This window comes from Rattus rattus, chromosome 2 (genome assembly GCF_011064425.1).
Source record: "Rattus rattus isolate New Zealand chromosome 2, Rrattus_CSIRO_v1, whole genome shotgun sequence".
NCBI classification, from domain to species: domain Eukaryota; kingdom Metazoa; phylum Chordata; class Mammalia; order Rodentia; family Muridae; genus Rattus; species Rattus rattus.
Genome location: NC_046155.1, coordinates 17,758,636 through 17,781,363, shown reverse-complemented (window position 1 = coordinate 17,781,363; position 22,728 = coordinate 17,758,636). Strand labels below are relative to the sequence as shown.

General features: G+C 38.5%; 1 protein-coding gene across 2 annotated transcripts in view; it reads left to right on the top strand.

Moving 5' to 3' along the window:
• The window catches only part of Pcsk5 (proprotein convertase subtilisin/kexin type 5), a 409,124-nt gene that overhangs the window by 152,939 nt on the left and 233,457 nt on the right, over positions 1-22,728 (top strand). For both annotated transcript variants that reach the window (XM_032891692.1, XM_032891693.1), the window contains exons 6-7: positions 7,747-7,835; positions 9,361-9,533. In XM_032891692.1, the coding sequence (XP_032747583.1) occupies positions 7,747-7,835; positions 9,361-9,533 (262 nt within the window). The remainder of the gene's footprint in view (positions 1-7,746; positions 7,836-9,360; positions 9,534-22,728) is intronic.

Genomic DNA, 22,728 nt, shown 5'->3' with positions numbered 1-22,728 from the left:
CAATTTCACTATTCTTTAGATGTGGGGTAGGATATGTTTTTATGTTCTTTCTGTTAACAATGAATGAGTTCCTTTTGTCGGCCATGGTGGATAGAATGAGAAAATGCAATAGCTCTAGGCCTATGTTTTAAGATAATGTGGTTGTTAAAAAAATGCTGTTAAATAATTATGTCCACCAGCTGCAGTCAGGGAGTAAGACTGTGGGCAAACAAATTATGAAATCTTGGTCTCCATTCAGAAACTGAGGATTGTGGGCTGAGGGTGGAAGGCATTGGGAGGTCCTGAAAGGCCAGAATTACACACACAGGACATTCCGGACTACTGTCCACCTGTGTTTCATATCTTCCATTTACCATCTGCCAGGATAATCATTTTCATTTGTAAAATAAGAGAAATCCTGCCTGCTTTACCTATTTGGCAAGTACAATGTGAGATTCCAAATGAGTACAATATGAATATAGTATTATCACACACGCCGAGAGGAGTGAAGACCAGCACTTTTGGACTATATGTTGGAGAACTCTTCCCTATCGCTTGCTGTCTCATCTCCCTCTAAGAAGGCTTTTGAAATACATGGTTTGCTCTAAGATTTGTATCATACAAACACAGCCAAGAAAGAATGGACATGCCAGATGTCCAATAGGAAGAGCTGGGGTGGAGATTGGCAGGATGCATGGACAGTTGAAGATACTTGTGGCAGGAGGTGAAGGACGCAGGCAGCAGTCGGTTAACTTCTTGCCTTTGCTAGGTAGATTCCTACACAGATGACTTTTTCCTTCACAAGACGTGATGGCAAGTGCAAAGGGAGAACTCCCCATTCATCCTGATCTCTGGTTCATCACTGAGCTCGCTCACATCACACCTTAAGTTCTATGAAAGCTCGGGTAAGTTAGGATTTCTAACCCCACTAACTCCCATGGATGGGAGTGAAGGTCCCCCAGCAGCATGCTCAACGGACATGACAGGAGGGACGGAAGTAGATGACAACCTCTAATCACAGCTTATACTGTACAACCTGTGAAGGAAGTTGTTCACCTACGACATCTTGCTTTATGTTGTTCACATTGATTAGTAGATGCCCTGAAGTGTCACAGCTCCATAGAAATGTCCTGAGCCCTTAAATTACATTGAATCTTTATAAGGAACTGATGACAGAAGATGATAAAATATAGAAAGAAAGGGAAGTAGAGCAAGGATTAACATGGCTTTGATGTCATTACTTTGAGTTTAAGTTTTCTATTGAGGGCAAATTACATAGCAAAATGTTTCACACTTACCAGGATCCCGAATCTATCCAAGCGTCAGAGATATGACATATTAAGAAACACCTTTAAAATGTTAGGCTGTCCATATCCAATTGATTTTTTAGTGTCCACTTTCTTTCATGTCAATTCATTAGTGTACAAATTCATTATAATGTGTGTAACTGGATTTTTTTCATATTTTTCACCGTGGTGTGTGGTAAAATCATGAATATGCACAGGGTTGTAATCACACCCAATTACTAAAGAGTCCTCACTACCTGTGGGTTGGAGTAAAGCTCTTCTTAGGTGCTCTCTGTGTGATACCTTAATATCGAGTATATTTTCTAGACTAAAAGCACACTAATGCACATATTCTGGCCTTTAAATAAAACTACATCTGAAAAACGGACCTGTGTTCCTGATGTTAGTGATTAGCGGACCTGATTGTTGATGCTCCCCACCCTGTTCTTCAGAGGCTTGCTGCTCACCCACTTGAACTTCAAACCAGCCATGATGATAATGATTCCCCCATGATTTGCTATAAATCCATGCCAAGATACTGAGTCTAAATAAAATTTAAAAGTAAAAAGGTCATTGGCATTTTGTGGGGAAGCTATCATTGTCATCTGAAGCTCGTGGGCTGTTTAACTGTAGTCTAGTCATTTGTGTCAGTGACGTTATGCGATGGTACATTACCTAACTGATATTTTAAACATGAGTAAGCAGGAGAGAGGGGGTGCACCACAGATGATTTCACCATTTCATAAAAGTGGTTTATATATAATTAAGAAGAACAATAAAAAGACGTCTTTGCAAGACGCTTTTCTTGTAAGGAAATAGTCAATGGAGAATTCTCTGTGCACTAAAGATGTGTGCAATTGGTGCCAGCCTTTGTTACATTTGAGAAATGCAGAAACGAACTAATTATTCAATTTTTAAATGGTGTGGGAAAACAGACATTCAATATTCTCTCTCCTAGTACGGTACTTCCAAAATTCCCAGGAAGGTACTAAAGAACATTTTGTGGATGGCTAACCTAGTGGGATACCATGAGAATTTCTATGGGAAGATACAAATACATAACATTGACTGGGCACAAGCTTGTCTCCAGTGATCATCCAGCTCTAAGCCTGGTGGGAGATGTGATTCAGAAAGCCCAGAGATGGAAGATAAAGACAGTATAATTTAATGAGGCACATAGTAAAAGAACTCTTACATAAGATAGAACCATAGGCATTGTCCTCTTCACCTTAATAAGGAAAGAACTATAGAAGGTGAACCAGTATGTACATTAGACGTTCTCACTCTAAATAACAAGTGGCACAAGAAATCAGATGACTGTATAGTTTTTAAGAACTAACAGTGCTTAGAATCACACCTGTAATTCATACTCCTTGTGTTGGCTGACCGCCAAATAGCCGCAGAAACAAATTTAAATTTTCTTTGGAAGACTGAACTTTCCACATGAGCCTCAGAGAGTGCAAAAAAGACAAAAGCACAAGCAATGTGACTCCATCAATGGATCATTCAACAGTTACATCTGGAAAATGGCAGCCTGGAAAATCACATAGCAGCAAGCATAGTAATTTGACTGGATTTCTCTATTTCATATTCCTTGTATTTAATGTATATGTTCACATAATGAAGTATCAAAAGATATTAAGAGAAGGAGATTATCACAATCAACTAACCAGTTTGTTTTTAACTTTAAAAAGTGAAATAGAAATTGAGGTGAATCCACCTTGAATGGAATAAACAGCAAATTCATCGTGGATGATTAAAAGAGGTAGAATAGAGGATTGAGAGGGCCGTATATAATGCAACATAGTAAGAGAGAGTTGTAAGGTCTCAGAGGTTAACCAGGACAGTAATACAAATGTATATACATTGATAACTCATTGTCCCAAAGGGGAAACATGGAAAGAATGATGAAAAGACAGCCTTTGGTGAAAACAGCTAGGAATCCTGCAGAATCGTTTCTAAGGTATTTCTAAGAAGAATCTGCAGTGACCAGAAGCAGATTCTCTAGACCAGTGACTTACTGCCTAAAGATGTAGCCGGGGGAGACATTGGACTGACACCTGTAAGGTGTGATGTAGAATTCTTCGATAGATGTATTTGCCTTCACAAACAAGTTCTGTCATTCTTCTGAAGCAAACAAACAACTCTGAGCTAGACCTCAAAGACGCCAGACGAGAGTACACACTACAGAGGGAAATGGAGCAAAGAATGTGCCTGTAACTGTAAACAAGCACTGTTCAGGATAATGACAGGAATGGCAATTTATAGACTTAAAAACTCCAGGAGTTACTCGGACCATGTGCAAATTAGACATGGATATGAGACACAGACAACCCAGGGTAAGACACTCTTAAAATGTGTGTTGTTGTGGAAAGAAGAATATGATACGGTATTGATGACTTCACACATCTGTTGTTCAGTTGGTATGGCCAAGTTCATAGGATTACCACGTGGTAAGAGAACACTCTGATAGGAAGTAGCATTACTGGACATGAACTCATCAATAATCAGTTAACCTACACAGTCTCTACTAAAAGATATCTCTGTTTTGTTTTACTAAAGAACAAGCCTTACTATGTAACCCTCACATGCTCTGGTTATATCACTAAATTATTAGAAAAACTAACAAATATTAAAAGAACAATTATTACTTATGTGAGTTCAAAATAACTAATATTTTTTTCTTGATCCCAGCTATTGTTAAGTCTGAGTGATCATTGGGCTTTTGTTGAATATTACCTTAATTTATAAGTTGTTTTTATTCGTATTTCTAGATCTCTTGTGTGTTTCTTGTTCAAATATTTCACTGTGTTGACTATTAACTAATTCTGAATGCTAATTAAATAGAAATGTATATAATTCAGCCTTTTTAATCCTCTGACACATGAATTATATATAATTTTGATATTTAAAGTGTATATGTGTAGTTTTTAAAAATATTGAACCCTTAATTTCTTTGCAATGTGAAAGGATAATTTCTTATGAAACTGAATTTTGCAAGACTTAAACAATAACCAAGTTCACAGTTAGTTTTAGCGAATGCTCTGTGTGCCAGAAGATGATGTACCATATACATTCTCCAATTATTCATATATATTCACTGTGTTAAGCCCATTAATGGTCCGGATTTACTAATGTTCTTTGCAATTCTGTCTAATTTGCTAAATTTAGTACAGAATTGTTAACCTTCTTAGTGAAACAAATATTTTAATATAGTGTTATAATACTCAGTAGCTCCCATAGTGAAGGCATCTAATATTTAAATCACTCACTACTTTACTTTATGTGAATATTAGCTGTAACTCTTGAAATGAACAATTTTCTTTCGAAGCAAAAATATAACACATGCCTTTAATCCCAGGACTAGAGATACAGTGGGAGGGGAGCCAGTAAGTTCAAGGCCAGACTGGTCTACATAGCAAGTTCCAGGGCAGTCAGGGTTACATAGTAAGACTCGTTTTTACTATGAGTAAGAGTGAAGAGTATGAATTACAGGTGTGATTCCAAGCGCTGTGAGTTCTTAAAAACTATACAGTCATTTGATTTCTTGATGCCTAAGACTGTAGACCTAAGTTCAATCCCTGGAACCTTCATAAAATTAGGTGGAAAAAATGAATACCACCTTTGTTCCTAACCTCTGCACATGACACACATATAGCCAACTCATACAAACACACATACACACACACACACATACATACATACATACATACAAACATACATACACACACACAAAACACACACAACACACACAGAGAGAGAGAGAGAGAGAGAGAGAGAGAGAGAGAGAGAGAGTCTGAGACAGAGAGAAAGAGAGACAGAGAAAGTAAACACACAAAAAAATAAAAATACTAGTAGGGGAGGTTAATTATGAGTCCATAATAACTGAGTGTGGCAACCTAAAATTTCCTTCAGTGAAAACAACAAATCTGAAACTTGGAAACCTTTTTATAACAGAAATAACAGGAAAGGCAGTGTGAGACATTTGAACCAAAGCCTCAGAAAAGCTGTTCATAAAACATCTAGAATTAGTGACTGAGTCATCTCAAAGATGTCCCAAATGGCATGCTGGTGTATGTGTGTGCATGTGCATGTGCATGTGTGTGTGTGCGTGTGCTTGTGTGTGTAGGCTCTGTGTGTGTGTGTGTGTGTGTGTGTGTATAGGCTCAGTGTGTGTGTGAGAGTGTGTGTGTGTGTGTGTGTGTGTGTGTGTGTGTAGCCTCAGTAGATGTTGGGTATCTTCTTCAATATCTTTCCCCCTGATATTTTGAGACCATCTCTCTCTGGGAGCAGAATGTATGGATTCATTCAGAATGTCTGGCTGCAGTCTCCAGAGATCTGTCTTACAGACACATTCTAGTACCACTGACGTTTTAACATTGGTTCTAGGGATCTGATCTCAGGTTCTTATACTTGCATACCTAACACTTTACTAACTGAGCTGTCTCCACAACCCTACACCAACATTAATGGTGTGTTTTCATGTAGCATAGTTACATTATCTTGGAAGGTTATCAAATTCTATCCACTGTACTCTTTGGTCCAGTAATTCTACTTTTTATAACTTATCTTCAGTTGGTTAATAATATACATGCTCAAAATTGTTGTTCATATTCTTGTTTATATAAGTAAAAATCTGCATAACATTCTGGGATGAAAAGATTTTTAAGTCAATTTTGTGCATGCGTGTGTGTATTCATACAGCCAAATAAGTACAAAATCGCATGTTATTTATACTGCCACATAAGAAATAATCCAGTGTGTTAGCTGGCACTAACATATCCAGATTAATATTTATACAGAAATACATATATGGCCTTATTTGGTGAAAAGAGCAGTATGGAATGTCTCTTTTAGTAATCATGACTATATGCTTATCATTTGTTTATAGTAGGAGAAACATTAATTGTATCTAATGACAAGAAGGACCTAGCAGATGTAATATAAATTAAGAAACAGTGGAGTTAATTTCAAAGATTGAGAGCTAGTAACTTGACGGGGGGGGGTGTCTTCTCTTTCCACAGATGTCCTTACATCTCAAATCCCTCTGGGTGTTCTCACCTTTAAAATAGAGACAGAAATGAGCACCAGACACACCACACACGCGCGCGCGCACACACACACAGACACACACAGACACACACACACACACACACACACACACACACACACACCTCAGGGGACCTCAGCTCTCTTACTATTCTACTCCAGGACATCTGAACACTTAGTTTCTTCTTTATACTTGAACCTGCTATGCTGCTCTTGGACAAGGTGATGGAAGATCTTTCAGCCAGAAGATTTTTATATTCACATATTATATTCATTGTACACAGTTATGGGCCTTATAAGGACATTTTTTCTTCAAGTATATATTTGAGTGTATACCCTCCATGTTCCCCCTCCCACTCCTTAAGTTTCCTTCCCATGGAAGCTATACATGTGTGGTTTGTGCACGTGTATGTCATCTAGGAGACACGGATGAAAGCATGTAGTATGTGTCTTTTTGAGGCTAACTTGATCCACTCTGTGTGATAATCTCTTGATGTATCTATTTTCCTCCAAACAACACCTTTGCTTCAGCCACAAGATTTTTCTGAGCAAAGAGCATTGATGTGGCAAAAAGTGGCAGGGAATTCTTATTTTAAAAAAAAAGATTGAATCAAACCTTTTTTTTTTTCTGTAATGACCTCATTTTAAGAACTGTAAGAAGTGGAAAACAAACAAATGAACTGTCTTGAAATGCCTCAATAATTCACATGCAATTGGTTTGAAACTAAGATATTTATTTTATGCAATAGTTTTGCAATTAAATAGCACATCACACTTTCGACAATATTTTTGTTGCAGATGCTTGATCTGTATTTAACTGTACAGTTTTAAAAAGCGGACAGTAGTCACTATAGAATAAAAGATCATGGATTAAAGAGCAAATGGGAGAACATGAGAGAAGTTAGGGGAAAGAAGAAGGATCAAAACTAGAAAAGTATAAATATAATACTATGTGGAATTGTCAGAAAACTAAAAACAATAAAATTTAAAACTGCACCTTTTCACATCCATATTTGTAACATTTCTTGTACCTGAAGCCATTATTAGTCTTTAAATTTATTCAGAATTAAATAAGAATAAAACTTGAGACGATATTTCTGTAGCCACATGTTAGACATCTAGCCTGACAGGTGGCTGACTATTAAAAAATACAAAACAGTTCCCAACAAGTTATATGGTTCATTTTCAGCCTCCAGGGTGAATTTCTACTTAGAATAGCAAGAAATCAAAAATAAGTATCTTCAGAATTACAACCCAAAAATCACATGATGAAGTGCTAAATAATTTGCCACAGACAAGTTTTAGTGCTGCTTGGGTAGGAAGTTCTTGAAACACCCACAGCTGGATGCTTTCTTCACCACTTTTGCAGTGACACATAGAGCTGGTGAGAATGGAGAATCTTACTTTAGAAACTGTGTCTGTTCTGCTTCAGGCATGGGACCCGCTGTGCCGGAGAAGTGGCAGCCACTGCGAACAACTCTCACTGCACCGTTGGAATCGCTTTCAACGCCAAAATCGGAGGTATGGGGCACTTCCAGGGATGTACACAGGAGCCAGGAAGCTCTTGGCCAACTGAACTGCTTTTCAGAATCCTTTTCAAACCAGTGCCTCTATGCATGACAAGGCACAACTACGGATGACAGCACAATACTCAAGTGAAAGACGCTTTTTCAGAACAATAATGTACACTTACTACAAGATCCCGAATGTGTCACAAATACAGTTTTTCTAAACAGACTTGCTGGGACTAGGGGTGAATGTTGCCCAGTAATAATCATAGAAATGTGTTCTGTGGATGTCTGTACTAACTCAGAATTGGTACCTGGGTCCTGTTTCTATATATAGTGCCTAAGCTTTTAAAGATGACTTTTAATTGTAACTAGAATGCTAAATGCTAAAATCTCTTATCATCCCAGAATATAGTGATACTGTTGCCATGAGTCCAGATTATGCATGTATGTGTGTATATGTGCAAATACATATATACATGCATACATGTATATACATACATGCACACATATATACATACAAAGATAGATAGATACATAGATATGCATATATTAAAAATAAAATAATACAATTCTCAGTGATCTTTTATGAATGCAAGTTTTTTCTTTTACTAAATGAAGTTGTATTATTTTTGTATATTGCCAAAATACAAAATAAAAAGGAAAAGTTGCCATTGGATGCATAATTTATTTCCCAGTATATTAGTGACTTTTTGAATCATAGGATTAATACTGGATTTCTGTCTGGTAGAAATGTGGTTAAATGAAGATTAATAACTAAATATTGTTAAAACTTCTTGAGAGTTATTTGAAATGTTAAATTTATTTTTATCCATTATTTGACTTGTAAATAACTTGGCAACAAAGAAATACAGTTAAGTTGACATGGGTCTAAGAGTATGACTTATATAGGAAATGAGACCAAGCTAACTTGGCAATTGCAGCTTTTATAAAACTGCTAAGGTTAGAAGATTTCCACAACTATGAGCCCAAGTTATTTAATGTAGAGAAATTTAGGATGTTGGATTACTTGAGTATCTTTGTCAAAGCAAGATTTGGAACATTCGGGGGAAAAAAAAGACTTAAAGTATTTTTCAAGCAAAATTTTCATCTTTTATATACAATGAAACCTCCTTTCTCCCCAAGAAAGCGTCTACAAAGTGTAAGGTACCTTTTTGCAGGAAAATGCCCAAGGAACTGTTGGTAAAACTGTACTGGGATGAGAGAGATGGCCAGCGGTGCCTACTGCTTGTATACTGTTCCCAGCACCTACATGGTAGCTCGCAACTTCTTGAAACTCTAATTTCACGACACTCAGTGCCCTCTTCTGGCCTCTGGGGATTCTTTCACACATTACACATAAACCCAGGCTGACATACTTATGCACATTATGAATGAATGAATGAATGAATGAATGAATGAATGAATGTTTTTAAAAATCTTTTATATATTCTTTCTTCACTCAAGTTGCCTAGGTGGACTGTGTCAGCATCATCTACTGGAGATAAGTAACAAGCTTGCTCCTTTCTGCTTTGAAGGTGTGAGAATGCTGGACGGTGATGTCACCGACATGGTGGAGGCAAAGTCTGTCAGCTATAACCCACAGCATGTACACATCTACAGTGCCAGCTGGGGCCCAGATGATGATGGCAAGACCGTGGATGGGCCAGCTCCCCTCACCCGGCAAGCCTTTGAAAATGGTGTGAGAATGGTAGGTTTTCAAAGCTTCTGGGTCAAAGAATGTCATATGCAGAGCTTGTAGGCTTGGCATCATCCAGGCTAAAGAATTTCTGAAGCTCGTGGCCTGAGTGGTCACTGGCGAGAAGTCTTGAACATTGGCATCATAGGTTGTTTCTACTCTACAAACTCAAGAGTTAGTATTTCCTCTGCCATGAACAGTGTAATTGGGTGTTTAGAGACACACAGAGGACATCAGTAATTAATATGTACAAGCGCTACTTTGAGAAGCAAGTTCCTGGGTATTCCCATTGAGTGGGTATTCCCAGTTTCCCTTTGGTATTGGTGGATCACCTGGCACAGTCCTTCTAGCATGTCCCCTTTGTGCCACTTAGTTAACTTCTGTCCAGAGACAATATTGTCTTTCTGTCACCCCAGATCCCTCTAATCAAGCAACTTACCATTTTATTTGATGTCCACTATCCCTAGAACACCTAACTTCATAATCTATTGTAATAGAATGCCAGTTTCAAATTACAGATTTTAAAGTGTCTTAAATTAAATGAAAGTAAGGATGCTAAAATTTGTAGAAAGAGGGGGACTTTGTTAATACAAGTGGCTTTCATTCTGCTAATGAATAGACCTTTGAGTTACATAAAGGACATATGCTCCCTGAATATTATCATTGATCTGGCCCTAATATCCCTTGCCTTCCTCATCTTTCTCTACACTGTCACACATGCACCCTCCACTCTTGTTCATTACCCTTGTTCATGTTTTCCCTGCCCTGACCCAAGTCCTTCAGCCCTCTACTGAAAAGTTCCCTTTTCCCAGAAGCCTCTCCAGGCCCAAACTGGAATGAACTATCATTAGTCCCCGACTCTGAGCTCACTGCTTTCAATATTCCTGGTACTTAGTAAAAAGCCAAATCATATTTGTGTTTTGTGTCAGAGTTTGTTCTGGGTTTATCTTCCTCACAAAAGTGAAAGTCCCAAGAGAGCAGAGCACGCAATTTATGCATATTTATGGATTTTACAAAACTAAGAGAATGTATTGAATTCTAGTGAACATTCTGGAAATGTTTGTTCCATCAAATTGATTTAACTACAAATGATACCAAGCACAATGTTTTCATAGATTCATCCCAGATTTGGAACAGTGGGATGCATCATTCAGTTGATTAGCATGTTTGAGCAGGAATAAAAATTATAGTGAGTCTTGCATATTTTTGTGGGCCTGGGTTAGATTTTTAGCAACAGACTGAACTAAGCCATCTTGTTCTGAAATGCATTTGTGGGAGAAAACTCACACTTGCTTTATAAACACTTTCGACCAAAGAAAAAGTTTAGGTGTAATGAAGACATTTTCATTTCTAGTTCTGTCCATATTCAGGTCCTTTTGTATACTTTTAACAGATAGATAATATTGTAACCCATTGTTTAGAATCTCCTTCAAAGTGCTTAATACCAAGTGAATATAATCCAGCTGCTGATTCATTGCCAAAACTGTTGACTACAAATTACTGTTGTTGCCCAGTGTGCCATCAATAAAAAGGCCATTTGAGTTTAGTTCAAATCTTCCAATTATGAATGCAATGCGCTCATAAAAAGGAGCAACCTGGAATTTCTCAACAATATTAAAATCCTTTATTAGTAATGCACAGAGCCCTGTGGTTATCCACATTCAGATAAAGAATGCCCAAGTCTAGTAAGTATTTTTGCTAACTGACTAACAGGCATGTAAGTAAGTAATAAGGTACCAAAAAATGTTTTAAAATTTATTTTTACTAGAGTCCATAGCTCAATAGAAATTAACTGGAATTTTAATGCTTAAACCAGATAAAAAAATGTGGCATTTTGATTGTAAAACGTGTTTGCTTTTTAAAGTTGGGTTTATAAACAGATCATATGAAAACCCATTCAGACACATGGGACTCTTTAGAAATAAATGATGTGAAAACATTAAGCCTGTTTCAATTGCAAAAAAAAATGACCTTTTATTGTGATAAGTTGTATGCCAAAAGTATATTTTTTTATTTGAGGATTTCTCTGCAAGTTGCAAAACTAATGGAAGCATGGCATTATTGCACATGCCATGATAGTTAGTGAATGCTGATTATGCCAGAGTGATCTTCCTCCTTGCCTCTAGACTCTCTGTGTTTGGGATACTCCTCCTTCTTGCTTTCTTGAGTCATTTATTCACTCTATTGTATGTTTTGGCTAGAACATTGTCGACAAAACTTCCTTACATCATGTGTCTTGTTTTACCCATGAGTGCCTTCCTGCTGCTCAACTGAACATATGTAGCAGTGAATTAGTTAACTGCTCTGGATAGCAGCGGTCACACACACAGTACCTCCATGCCCCTGCCAGATCTCTCTAGATTCTCGAGATATTTTTAATAGGCCTTCCTATCTCAATAGCTGGGCACTTTAAAATTCCCTGCAGCTTTCACACACTCCCCTCTGGTATCCCCGGCTAAATAATTTCTAAATCTATATTTTATCTTTGCTGCTCTGTTACTTTCTGGGCACCCCGCCCCTCCCATAGGGCCGCATTCTCTTTCCACCTACATTGTTGGATGGTTTCTCTCATGCAGCTCTTAAATCTCATCTCTCTTGCTCCAAGAGCCATGGCAATTCTCCACTTCTCCCTCTAGCCCTCTGTCCATTGCTGCCACAATCAAAAATCCTGCCTCTGTCTCCGTGTCCTGTTATTGGCTATAAGGCAATTCGTTTTATTTATTTATTTATTTATTTATTTATTTATTTATTTATTTATCTTTATTAACTTGAGTATTTCTTATTTACATTTCGATTATTATTCCCCTTCCCGGTTTCCAGGCCAACATCCCCCTAACCCCTCCTCTTCCCCTTCTCTATTGGTGTTCCCCTCCCCATCCTCCCCCCATTACCATCCTCCCCCCAACAATCACATTCACTGGGGGTTCAGCCTTGGCAGGACCAAGGGCTTCCCCTTCCACTGGTGCTCTTACTAGGCTATTCATTGCTACCTATGTGGTTGGAGCCCAGGGTCAGTCTTTGGGTAGTGCCTTAGTCCTGGGAAGCTCTGGTTGGTTGGCATTGTTGTTCATATGAGGTCTCGAGCCCCTTCAAGCTCTTCCAGACCTTTCTCTGATTCCTTCAACGGGGGTCCCGATCTCAGTTCAGTGGATTGCTGCTATGCCAAAAGTATATTAAGGAGCAGTTAATAATGGACTTCCCCACCCTAGTATTCAGTGATTGATTGCTGAGTGCATCTTTCTCTGCCCTTAACCACATTTACCTGCCAACTGAGAATTACATTGAGTCCCTGCGTGGATCCCATGGGCACTGTTCTAATGCAGCCCATAGAAATAGGGCTCATTGGTTTTATTTGTTACAAAATTTTTGGAGTTTTGCAGAACCATAATTTAAGGTCTGGGATAAAGCTCTGTAGTCAAGCATGTACTTAGCATACATGAGGCCCTAGGTTCAATACCAAGCACCCAAAAACCAAAAGAATAAGAACAGCATGATTTATTCCACATTCCTTTAAAGATCTTCTGGGCATTTAATCTGAACAAAAAGGACTTGAGTTTTAAGATGAACCATTAACTTTTAGAGTTGAAGTAGTAGCAAAAGCAGTAACTCTTAAAAGGGAAGATATCTCTTCTGGCCTGTCTCCCATCTCAATATAAAATGACAGCAATAAACCACTGAAATGAGGCAAAATTGATTGGATAGTATTTTCCTGTATTTAGCATAGTGAAGCTTTCAAGTTAAGCTAAAGTCCAGTCTACTATTTCTCATTTACTTCTCACTCCAATTAAATCAAATAGCTGGCTTCCATTTCCTTTTCTAAAATGGTGTGATAAGATACTAATAACTCATAGAGAATTTATAACAAAATAATCCACATAAAGTCATTAATGCACTGGCTGAATATAGTAAGCACTCAGTAAAAACTTCCTAGCCAAAAGATATCCTCTTCAAAAGTACTGCTTATCTTTGTCCTTAGTCCCTCATGCTTTACAAATGGATTGTGTCCATGTTGCAGATTTCTAGATGACTCCATCAGGTTACTTTTTGAGGTAGATTAGAAATAACACAGAAGAGATGGGCACAGATTCTCTGAGCTCTGTTACTAACGTCATTTGCCTTGTTCCTCCTCTGTCTGTTTGCACCACCAATTCCTCTCGCTCTAAGAAAATGAGTGCGTCCAACTTAAATCATCTGCAATTTTACTGTGATTCTGTGTGTGTGTGTGTGTGTGTGTGTGTGCCCATGTGTGAGAGGGTATGTGTATGTGCGTGTGCGTGTGTGTGTGCGTGTGCGTGTGCGTGTGTGTGTGTGTGTGTGTGTGTGTTTGAGTGGGTGCATGTCTGTTGCCTGTGTATTCAGCCTCAAATTGTTTATTTTTCCAAAGGATGTTTCTCTAGACAGCTGTGAGTGTACCAGTCAACGTTTCAAGTTGCTATTGGGTAGATTGAATAGTTTGCATACCCCATCACCTACACAAAACACAAGCAGGGAATCCACAAGAATATTTCAACTGAGATACATGTAGTGAATGGCATACAGTTGGTAGCTGGAAGGGGCAGCACGACTTTCTAGGGGAAGGGTAGACAATTCCCTTAGAGGAGGGTAATCTGATAATGTGAAGACCTGGTAGAGGAGTATTCTGTGCAGAAGGAGCAGAAAGCACCAAAAAGCCTGAACAGCAAAGGTTTATTTTTTTTTTTCAAGAAGCAAAAGGTTTGCCTGAATAGCAAAAGGTTTGCGGTGTATTTCTAGAACAGAAGGATACTTTGGGCCTTAGAAACAATGTGAGCAGAAAGCAGTAGAAAGGTGCGATAGTCTGAGACCAGCTTAACATGATTTTCTACATCACAGAGAGGGTTTATGTTTTCCATCCTCTCACAGAAAGCCACTGGAGGTTGAAATAGGACCAGTGTCCTGTAGATATGCCATCAGTGGGGATGAATCATGGGGGGTGAGAGTGGGAGATTACAGTCGTCCAGGGAAGCCTGACGACTATGGAAGGACGAGCCAGACCACCAGAAATATCAGGCAGCAGGAGAAAGAGGGACATGTATTGAGAAATCTATTCACAGAGGAAATAAATACTTTTTGCTTAGGGCTTCCAAGTATTGATCATGTCCATTTTTGCTGCTTACTAATCAGAAACATACCAAGTATTGAATTTCAAAATGCTCCCCATTTATTTACTGTAAGGAAAACATTTGAATCAGTGGGATGGAGCAATGCTTTCAAATACTTTAGCAAAATCAGAATTGATTCAATTTATTATAGCCCCTTTAGAATTAATGTGCCAAAATTGTATCAGAGAAGCTGTGTTAAACAAACCATATCATAGTTGACAACTTGCTCTCGCTCGCTCTCTCTCTGTCTCTCAGGATTGTGTTTTATTTGATGTCAAGAAGCTGTATAATTGGTGTAATTTTTAGAGTCATATAATTTGGACTATAGTCAATGAATGGGAATGTAACAGGATGAAGGTGAGGAGGAGGAAGGATGTGATGATGGTGATGACAATGATAACGTGAAATTTTAATATTTTGGCTGATTTGTTCACTGCTGTCACTCATCTGGGACCCGAATGAGCTAGGAACTTTTAATCTAGACAGGAATCTTGTGAGGCGGGCACTATTCCAACCTTACATTAGAGAAAACAAAGCTGTCAAAGTCAGAACGCTCACCTCAACACACGCTAGTAAGTTGAGCTACTTGTTTCCATTCTGTCTTCTCTGACACATCTGGCCCTTTCTTAATCTCACCCTCCTGTTTCGCCTCTGTTTGCAAATTCACATTCAGATGGTTAGTTCTCATACCTTAGGAAGGATTTGTAGGGATGGAGCAGTTACTCCGGTAGATAAGAGCACTGATGGCTCTTCCAGGGGGTCCAGGTTCAAATTCCCAGCACCCACATGGCCGCTCACAGCCATCTGTACCAGGGGATCCAGAGTGTCCTTTTGACCTCTACAGACATCAGGCCATTCAAGTGGTTCACAGCCATGCTGCATACAGGCCAAACATCCATACATATGACAAACATTAAAATAAATTAAATAGAATAGCTGATGAAGCTCTCTCTTCTTACTTTGTATTCCCTTCCTTTGTCTGACCCCATTTCTCCTTTCCCCTAAGATTGAAATTTTTTGTGACTTTTCCTAAACCTGTCTTCTACTAGGTCCTGTTTTCATTATCTCTTGGAGCCACTGCATGAGAAGCTCTCATTCCCCCGGGAACACTGGGGCAAGGCTGCTTTGTTCATTGACCTCCCCATACCCAGACCTCTAAGCTTTCATCTAACTTGTCCTAGCAGGGCATACAGCTTGCTCTTCCTGTATACCCTAGCCCCCGGACCCTATAAAACTCTGTGGTATTTTACTTGTTCATCTTATGATTTCTCCTCCATAAAGTCCATAGAGTCAGACTACATCCTGTATTGTGTGCAAAAATATTCAAAGGAAGGATTTGGTGAAAAAAGAAGGAATGATTGAGGAGCGCATGGATGACTTCCGTGCTACTTTGCTATCTTTGCTCAAAAAAACAACACTTGCCTTGCTTCGACCATGTATAATCAACCTAAACTGTTAAACATGCATAATAAACCACAGTGGTTAAAGAACCCAGAGTCTGAATGCAGGCTCTCTGATTGGAAAATGTGGGCTCTAGTACTTTTCATGTTTACCTCATCCATGTTAAAATTAACCTGTAGGAACAGTTTGTTCATTCATTCAATGGAGCTAAATGCTAGCAGTTCCCTTACAAGATCATATTGTAATGTCTGTAAAACACACTGCAGAGTTCCTGACACAATGCCAAATCTGGGAACATCATAAGTCTTCATCAGATTCACACCCAAAATGAGCAAGGCAATAAAGATGACCTGCTGCCTAATCACGTAAAACACCGTGAGAGTCTGCATGGTCCAACACTCGTAGGTTTAATCAATTCGAGATTACTGACTGATCCTACGGGAGCCTTCAGATGATATTAATGAATGGTCTGTATAAGAGAAGAAAATACCAATAGAATGTTTGCTCAAGTTTTCTCCAAAAGCCACTAACTTCAAAAAACTCAAAATACAATAAGGTGGGAATCAACCAGTTTTTGTTTCGTTTTGTTCTGCCATGTACACAAGAATTATCATTTATTTTATGGTGCCTTTGGTGACTTTAAAGGCTCTGAGGTCTCTCAAAGTTTAACTTTAATCAAGATTTCCAATTTAACCCTATAGAATCTTTTCTTTTTCCTCTGCCATTCCTTCCTCTCTACCTCCTTTTTCTTCCATCCCTTCTTCCCATGGGGTTTTATCATGTACCCCAGGCTAAACTCACTTCAAACCAAGTCTTCCTTATTCAGCTTCACATGTGCTGACCTTCCAGGCGTGTATCACCACACTCAACAACAACCATGAAAATTGTATCACATTTTAAAAATTGATTTCAAACTTAATTTCATTTTAGATTGTCTGGAGCTATTATTTTAAAATTCAGATAAACATATTGGATCTTTGCTGTCATAACCATGGGACTAGAACTGACTTGGTTAATTCAGGTCATACTGTTAATGCATTTTTTGATGTGCTGTGGTCTTTAATGCACCCTGTGTTCTTAAAACTGTGGCTTCATCATCATCATCATCATCATCATCATCATCATCATCATCATCTCTAAAGCCATTTTCTGGTAGACATTGTTTAGAGTTGGCGAATCCTCCCTTGTTCTCACAATTACAACATCTCTTGCACAGACTTGTCAACCGGATGCTTCCAAAAACATCCTGTCAAAGCTGCAGCCTTCAATTCTGCATGGACGCTGTCATTGAGGAAGTATATGCATGGATTATCTTCTTTTCCCTTTAAAATTCATCACTGCCTCCCATGACTGACAAGAAACACTAAGCTTTTAGCAGGGCACATGGGGTTTCTCATAGTTTTGCCAGCGCTTACAGAACAGAAACTTTACATGTCATCTTTTTAAAGAACAGTGTAAGAATCACCCTGTCACCATTTGCCCTTAAGTACCCTTGACCCAGATCCTTGGCAAATGGTACCCAAAGAGACAATTGTGCCTTCAAATTTTTAGCCAATCCAAAATAGGAAAAATGAATTCATAAAAGAAGTGACCGCAGTTTTCAGATATCAACGACACTGAGTTAAGTGGCAGAATAAGAGGCTGACGGTGCAGAGTTTTCTCTAATGGGCTCTGTTTATCTGTGCGTTCCACCATGCTCAGCATTTTCTTAGGTGTCATAGGAGGATGAATAGTACATAGCCCTCATCTTAGGGAAAGTCTCTATGTAATGATGAGGGGCTGTCTAAATAAAGTATAGACCAACTCCCAAACTGCACTTTTCTTACAGAACCTGGTAAGCGAGTGCAGAAAACACAGCACACACTATTGAAACCTACTTGCCTGGAAGCCATCTTGTCCACTTTTGATTATTAAAGTTTAATAAGACTTGTGTAGTTGGTACTTACTAGCAGATGTCTGACACGTTGACAGCATTTCCTGACATGTGTGCTCAATTATGTTCTCTAGAAAATGAGCAAGAAAATGTAACGGAATCTTTTCTATATTCAGGAAAGCTTATCTCATGGTTGTCTTGCTTTACCCAAGAAAGCTAACTTAAAGACCCACTATGTGCTTAGCATTGATTTGGCATCTGTCTTCCACCCCACCCCTATTGTGCTCATGTAGCTCACTGTGAGTCCTTAGGACCATATTTTACAGCGTTTTCCTGGGCTGGAAAGATGACTCACCATTAAAAACCCTTCCACAGAACCAGAGTTCAAGTTCCAGCTTCCCTGTTAAGAAGCCGTGACTCACAACTAAGTGCATTTCATGTCCGCAGTCATGAAGTAATAATGAAAGGCAATAAGTATTATTAAGTAACAAGTTTTATCTGTCACTTCATCTGTAAGTAAATTTTCAAGTTCAGGGCAACTTTCTTTCTGAGTTTTTGGTTTGCTTATTGGTTTGGGAAGGTCATCAGAGCATTCAACAAACTCGGAACAGATCTGGTGTCAAGGATAGGGAATGAGAGTGAGGGGACTCAAAGTTGTTGGTGGTTACCATCCTGTTGGAAATAACACTAGTTCCATCGGGACACTGTAGTGTCCAGGGGTCCAGTTTTTCAGTTACTCTTTCTTCTTCTGAGAAAATTAACACAAGTAGAGAAGATATACAGAATGTTGGGTGAACGCACAGGCCTTGTACTGCCACATGTTGTCAATTGAAGATGCAAAAGTCACACATGCACGTTTCTGAAGCCCTTAAATTAAAAGCATGTGTCCAGCAGACTGAGCAAAGAGGCTTAATATCCTTATTTAATAAAAGCAACAATGGTAATCATAATAAAATTAACTGATTCCACCATGGAGGGATAGATTGTAGGATTGATGACAATTTATACTTTAATAAGTGACAGATTGCTGCGACATTAGTTGTTGAATGTTGTAAAACTGTGAAAAGATACATGGATGGAAAAAGTCAGACAAAGGAGCATATTTAGATTTGGCATGACTTAATAAAAATTTACTTTAACTGGGCCCATTATTAAAATTTTGCCTGAGGATTTAACTATACATACTATGTGAGATTCTGTGTGTAATTTATAAAAACTAAGAAGTGACTTCTCAAGTGTAATCAACTTAATGTCTTCCATTCATAAAACAAAAGTGTCTTTTCCACAAATATTCATGTGGTTTTAAATGCTATAATTATCATAGTATTACCTTAGGCATAAGTGTCAAATTTTGATTAATGAATCTTATCTATACATTTTTTAAGGAAAAGAGCACAAATCTATGGGAACCTTATCTATGTAAAATTTTCAAATATTCATTGCTGTCTTGCTTACAGTTTTAAGGAAGTGGTAGTATTTATGTAATTAAATCAGTTGGCAAACATTCTAAATTCTTCCTGTTAATTACTTTCCTCATTTCAATGACAAGAACTTGGAAAAGGTTTATTTAGGCTCACGGTTTGCGGGTAGGGCAGTCGTGGCTCAGGAATCAGAAGCAGCAGCAGCAGGGTACATTGAATTCGTGTTTCAGTAACTGAAAGACAAATGCCAATGCTCTGCTCTCTGCCATTCCTTCACTGTAAGACCCAAGCCATTGGATGGTTCCACCAATATTCAGAGTGGCCCCCCTTTGCTTGGTAAATCTTTCTGGAAATACCATTGTAGACATCTACAGATGTGTGCTCTATGGTGGCTATAAATTCTGTCAAGTTGGCAGTGTAGATTAAACGTCATGTGCTGTATTCGAATCCACTAGCCCTGGATGAGCCCCATATCAATGGGAGTCCTCTTCTTTGGGGGGCGTGGTTCTGTTTAGAGTGATAGCTGGGCTAACTGAGAAGCTTGTAAATGTCTCAAAAGTTGTCCTACTGTGCTTCTAGAAGACTCAAAGCATACAGATTCTGGATTCAGTGAACTTGGAGTCCATTCTTAGCAGCAGTTTCTATGGTTCCAAATGTAAGTTTGTGAATGCTGATGGGGAGAATATATGAGTGCATTTCCTTCGGCATAATATGGCATCATCAGAAAATACAGGTCTCTTTGTAATAAAGATAAGTTGAACTAGGCTGATGTTTTCCTATTGCTTAGAAGTATGGATGACTCGTGTCATAGAATTTGGAGTGCACAGAGTATGCCTACATTCCTCATTATATGGTGAATACAATCTAATGTAATCCTCAAGGTTTTTTTTTTTTTAAAACACTGTTATGATTGACGATGTATAAATAGAGTCTAGGCAGTTAGGCAAGGTGGCTGGTCACTAAGAAACATAAGATGTCAGATATCTGTGGAAAGCCTGTTTTCTACCACTGTGTAATATCAACTCCTGTTGAATATCTTACGGCACATCTATGCATGTCCATCCCAAACATGGTGACAGAAGTGACCGCAGCCACAAAGAACCATATCTTTGCGTCTCTGGAGGAGTTGTCGTCCAGGCCATGCTGAGCACCATCGTCATCTTCACTGTGCTGGTTCTCCTTCTTTGTCAGCTTTGTAGGAGGTCCAAGACTTTATTGCAAGTAGAGGCCTTTGTCAGTTTGACACAAGACACATTGCTAACTTGCCAGCACTTCCATTTCCCTTCCTGTTCTCTCTGTTGGGGCAATTACAAAGACCTAGTGACATGGCTCATCTGATGGATGAAGTGCTGTGCCTGGCGACTGCTCCTCTCTTCAAAGGAAGGGTGCCACTGGATTCATTTTTAAGAATTAGAGCATATTTACCACGTAATCTTATATTGAAAAAAAATGAGTCTAATACAAATAGTTCCTTTTTACTCAAGACAAGATCGTATTTATGGATAGAAATTGCTGTGAGTTGATTTTCCTTATTTCAGAAATCCGATAAGATACCCCGTGTAAGGTCAAGGGTGCTGCTTTATATAGTTGAAGACTGTGACATTGTTCAAGCCCCACAGTGGGTTATAAAGGGGGATGACTTGCTTATTTCTTCTTTTAGAGTTGAGCCAGCAGTTGTAATAATTCACAGCAAGAACATCATAACGTAGAGCTAACTTCAAGTAGTATGAGCTTTTATTATCTCTGGAACAGCTCTGTCCTTTTTAAGTGCCTTTCAAACATTTATGATAAATTCTCTTCATACCCTTGATGATAATATATGTTTTTATTCTCTAGGAATGGAAGTTTTCCAAATTTTAGACAACATAAATTTAAAAGTGATGACACATTTCAGAACAGTTTCAAATGTGTACTTTTATTTTAAATATTTATGTGTATGCATGTTTGTGTCTGTGTATGTAGGTATTTACACATGGGTGCAAATGTTCAAGGAGGGCAGAGGCATTGGATCCCTCAGATCCCCTGGGAGCTAGAGTTATAGGCAATTGTGAGCACCAGACATGGATTTAGGATTTGAACTCAGGTCCTCTACAAGAGTAGTACATACTCTTAACTCCTCAGGCATCTCGTCAGCCCCTCAAAATCGGTAATTAACATTATGCCTATCCCTCTTGCCTCCATGAACCAAACTCCTCTGAAAGTCTGAGCATGGCCTTGACTTTGCTGAGATGGTACAAGAGAAAGAGAGTTGGCAGCTGTGACAGAGATCATTGGGAAGGCTTGGATGACTGATTGTATAGATAACTTTGGGGAATGTATGATGGGCACAGTATAATCCTCGATTCCCAGAATAAGGAATTGAGAATGAACTCTACCTGTGTGACTTTCCTTCCAACCACCATTAGCAATCCTTGCACTATGGAAATGAAGCTTGTACAAGGCTTAAAAGTGGCAGTCTGAGAGGTTTCAATTTGTTTTTAATTGATGCATAAAATAAGCTATGTACATATTAATGGACTGTCAGGCATTGTTTTCATATATTGGATGAGGTTTACAGCAGATGAAATATGGCTTTTCATATTTACCTTCTCCCAACAAAAGTCCTGTTTTCAGCTTTTTTTAGATAACTTGTTTTTTAATGAGAGTGATGTAGTTGTGTGAGGAAGAGGAGATCTGAGAAAGCAGGAGGTTTGGAAGCCCAGCAGCCAGAACTGTGGAATTCTTGATTTGGCAAAATGGCATAAAACAGAAAGTGAAAGGTCTAGTTGTATTTTCTTTTACTTAGCTTAATCCACAGTTGTTAAACAGCATTTAATCCTCACTGTGAAGTATTTTCAGAGACATAGAGTGTTAATGGAGATCACGCTGAGGGAGCCATGGTCCAACATGCTTGCCCCCAGACTGTCTCTTATATGTCTTCACCTCCAAGTATTACTCATAGCACATTATTCAGCTCCAAATTCTATTATTTGAAGTACTTGGATGGACAGAATATCTGAAAAATAATAAATAAAATATTTTTCATAAGAACATATTTATTTCTGGTTTCAATCACCCAAGTTTTGTTTCTTCAGATACTCTACTGCCATTTCTTCTTGAAAGACTGACTCTTCTCTTCAGGCTATGCCATAAAAATAAGCAAAGGAAATCCAAAGTCACAATACAGTCTCAGAAGCCAAGAATCACACCTCGGTACATGTCTTTGATGTGTCGAATGAAGCATACATCTATAAGCCCCAGGGTTACTGAACCTTCTTTTTAAAAAAATTGAAAATTGGTGTTGATTCTGCTAAGCTATGTTATGCATATTGTGTTTTTTTGTTTCAGATTGATCTTGTTGTTGTTATGGAGACAGGTTTTTGATGAGTAAGTTATCCCAGGCCGACCTCAGA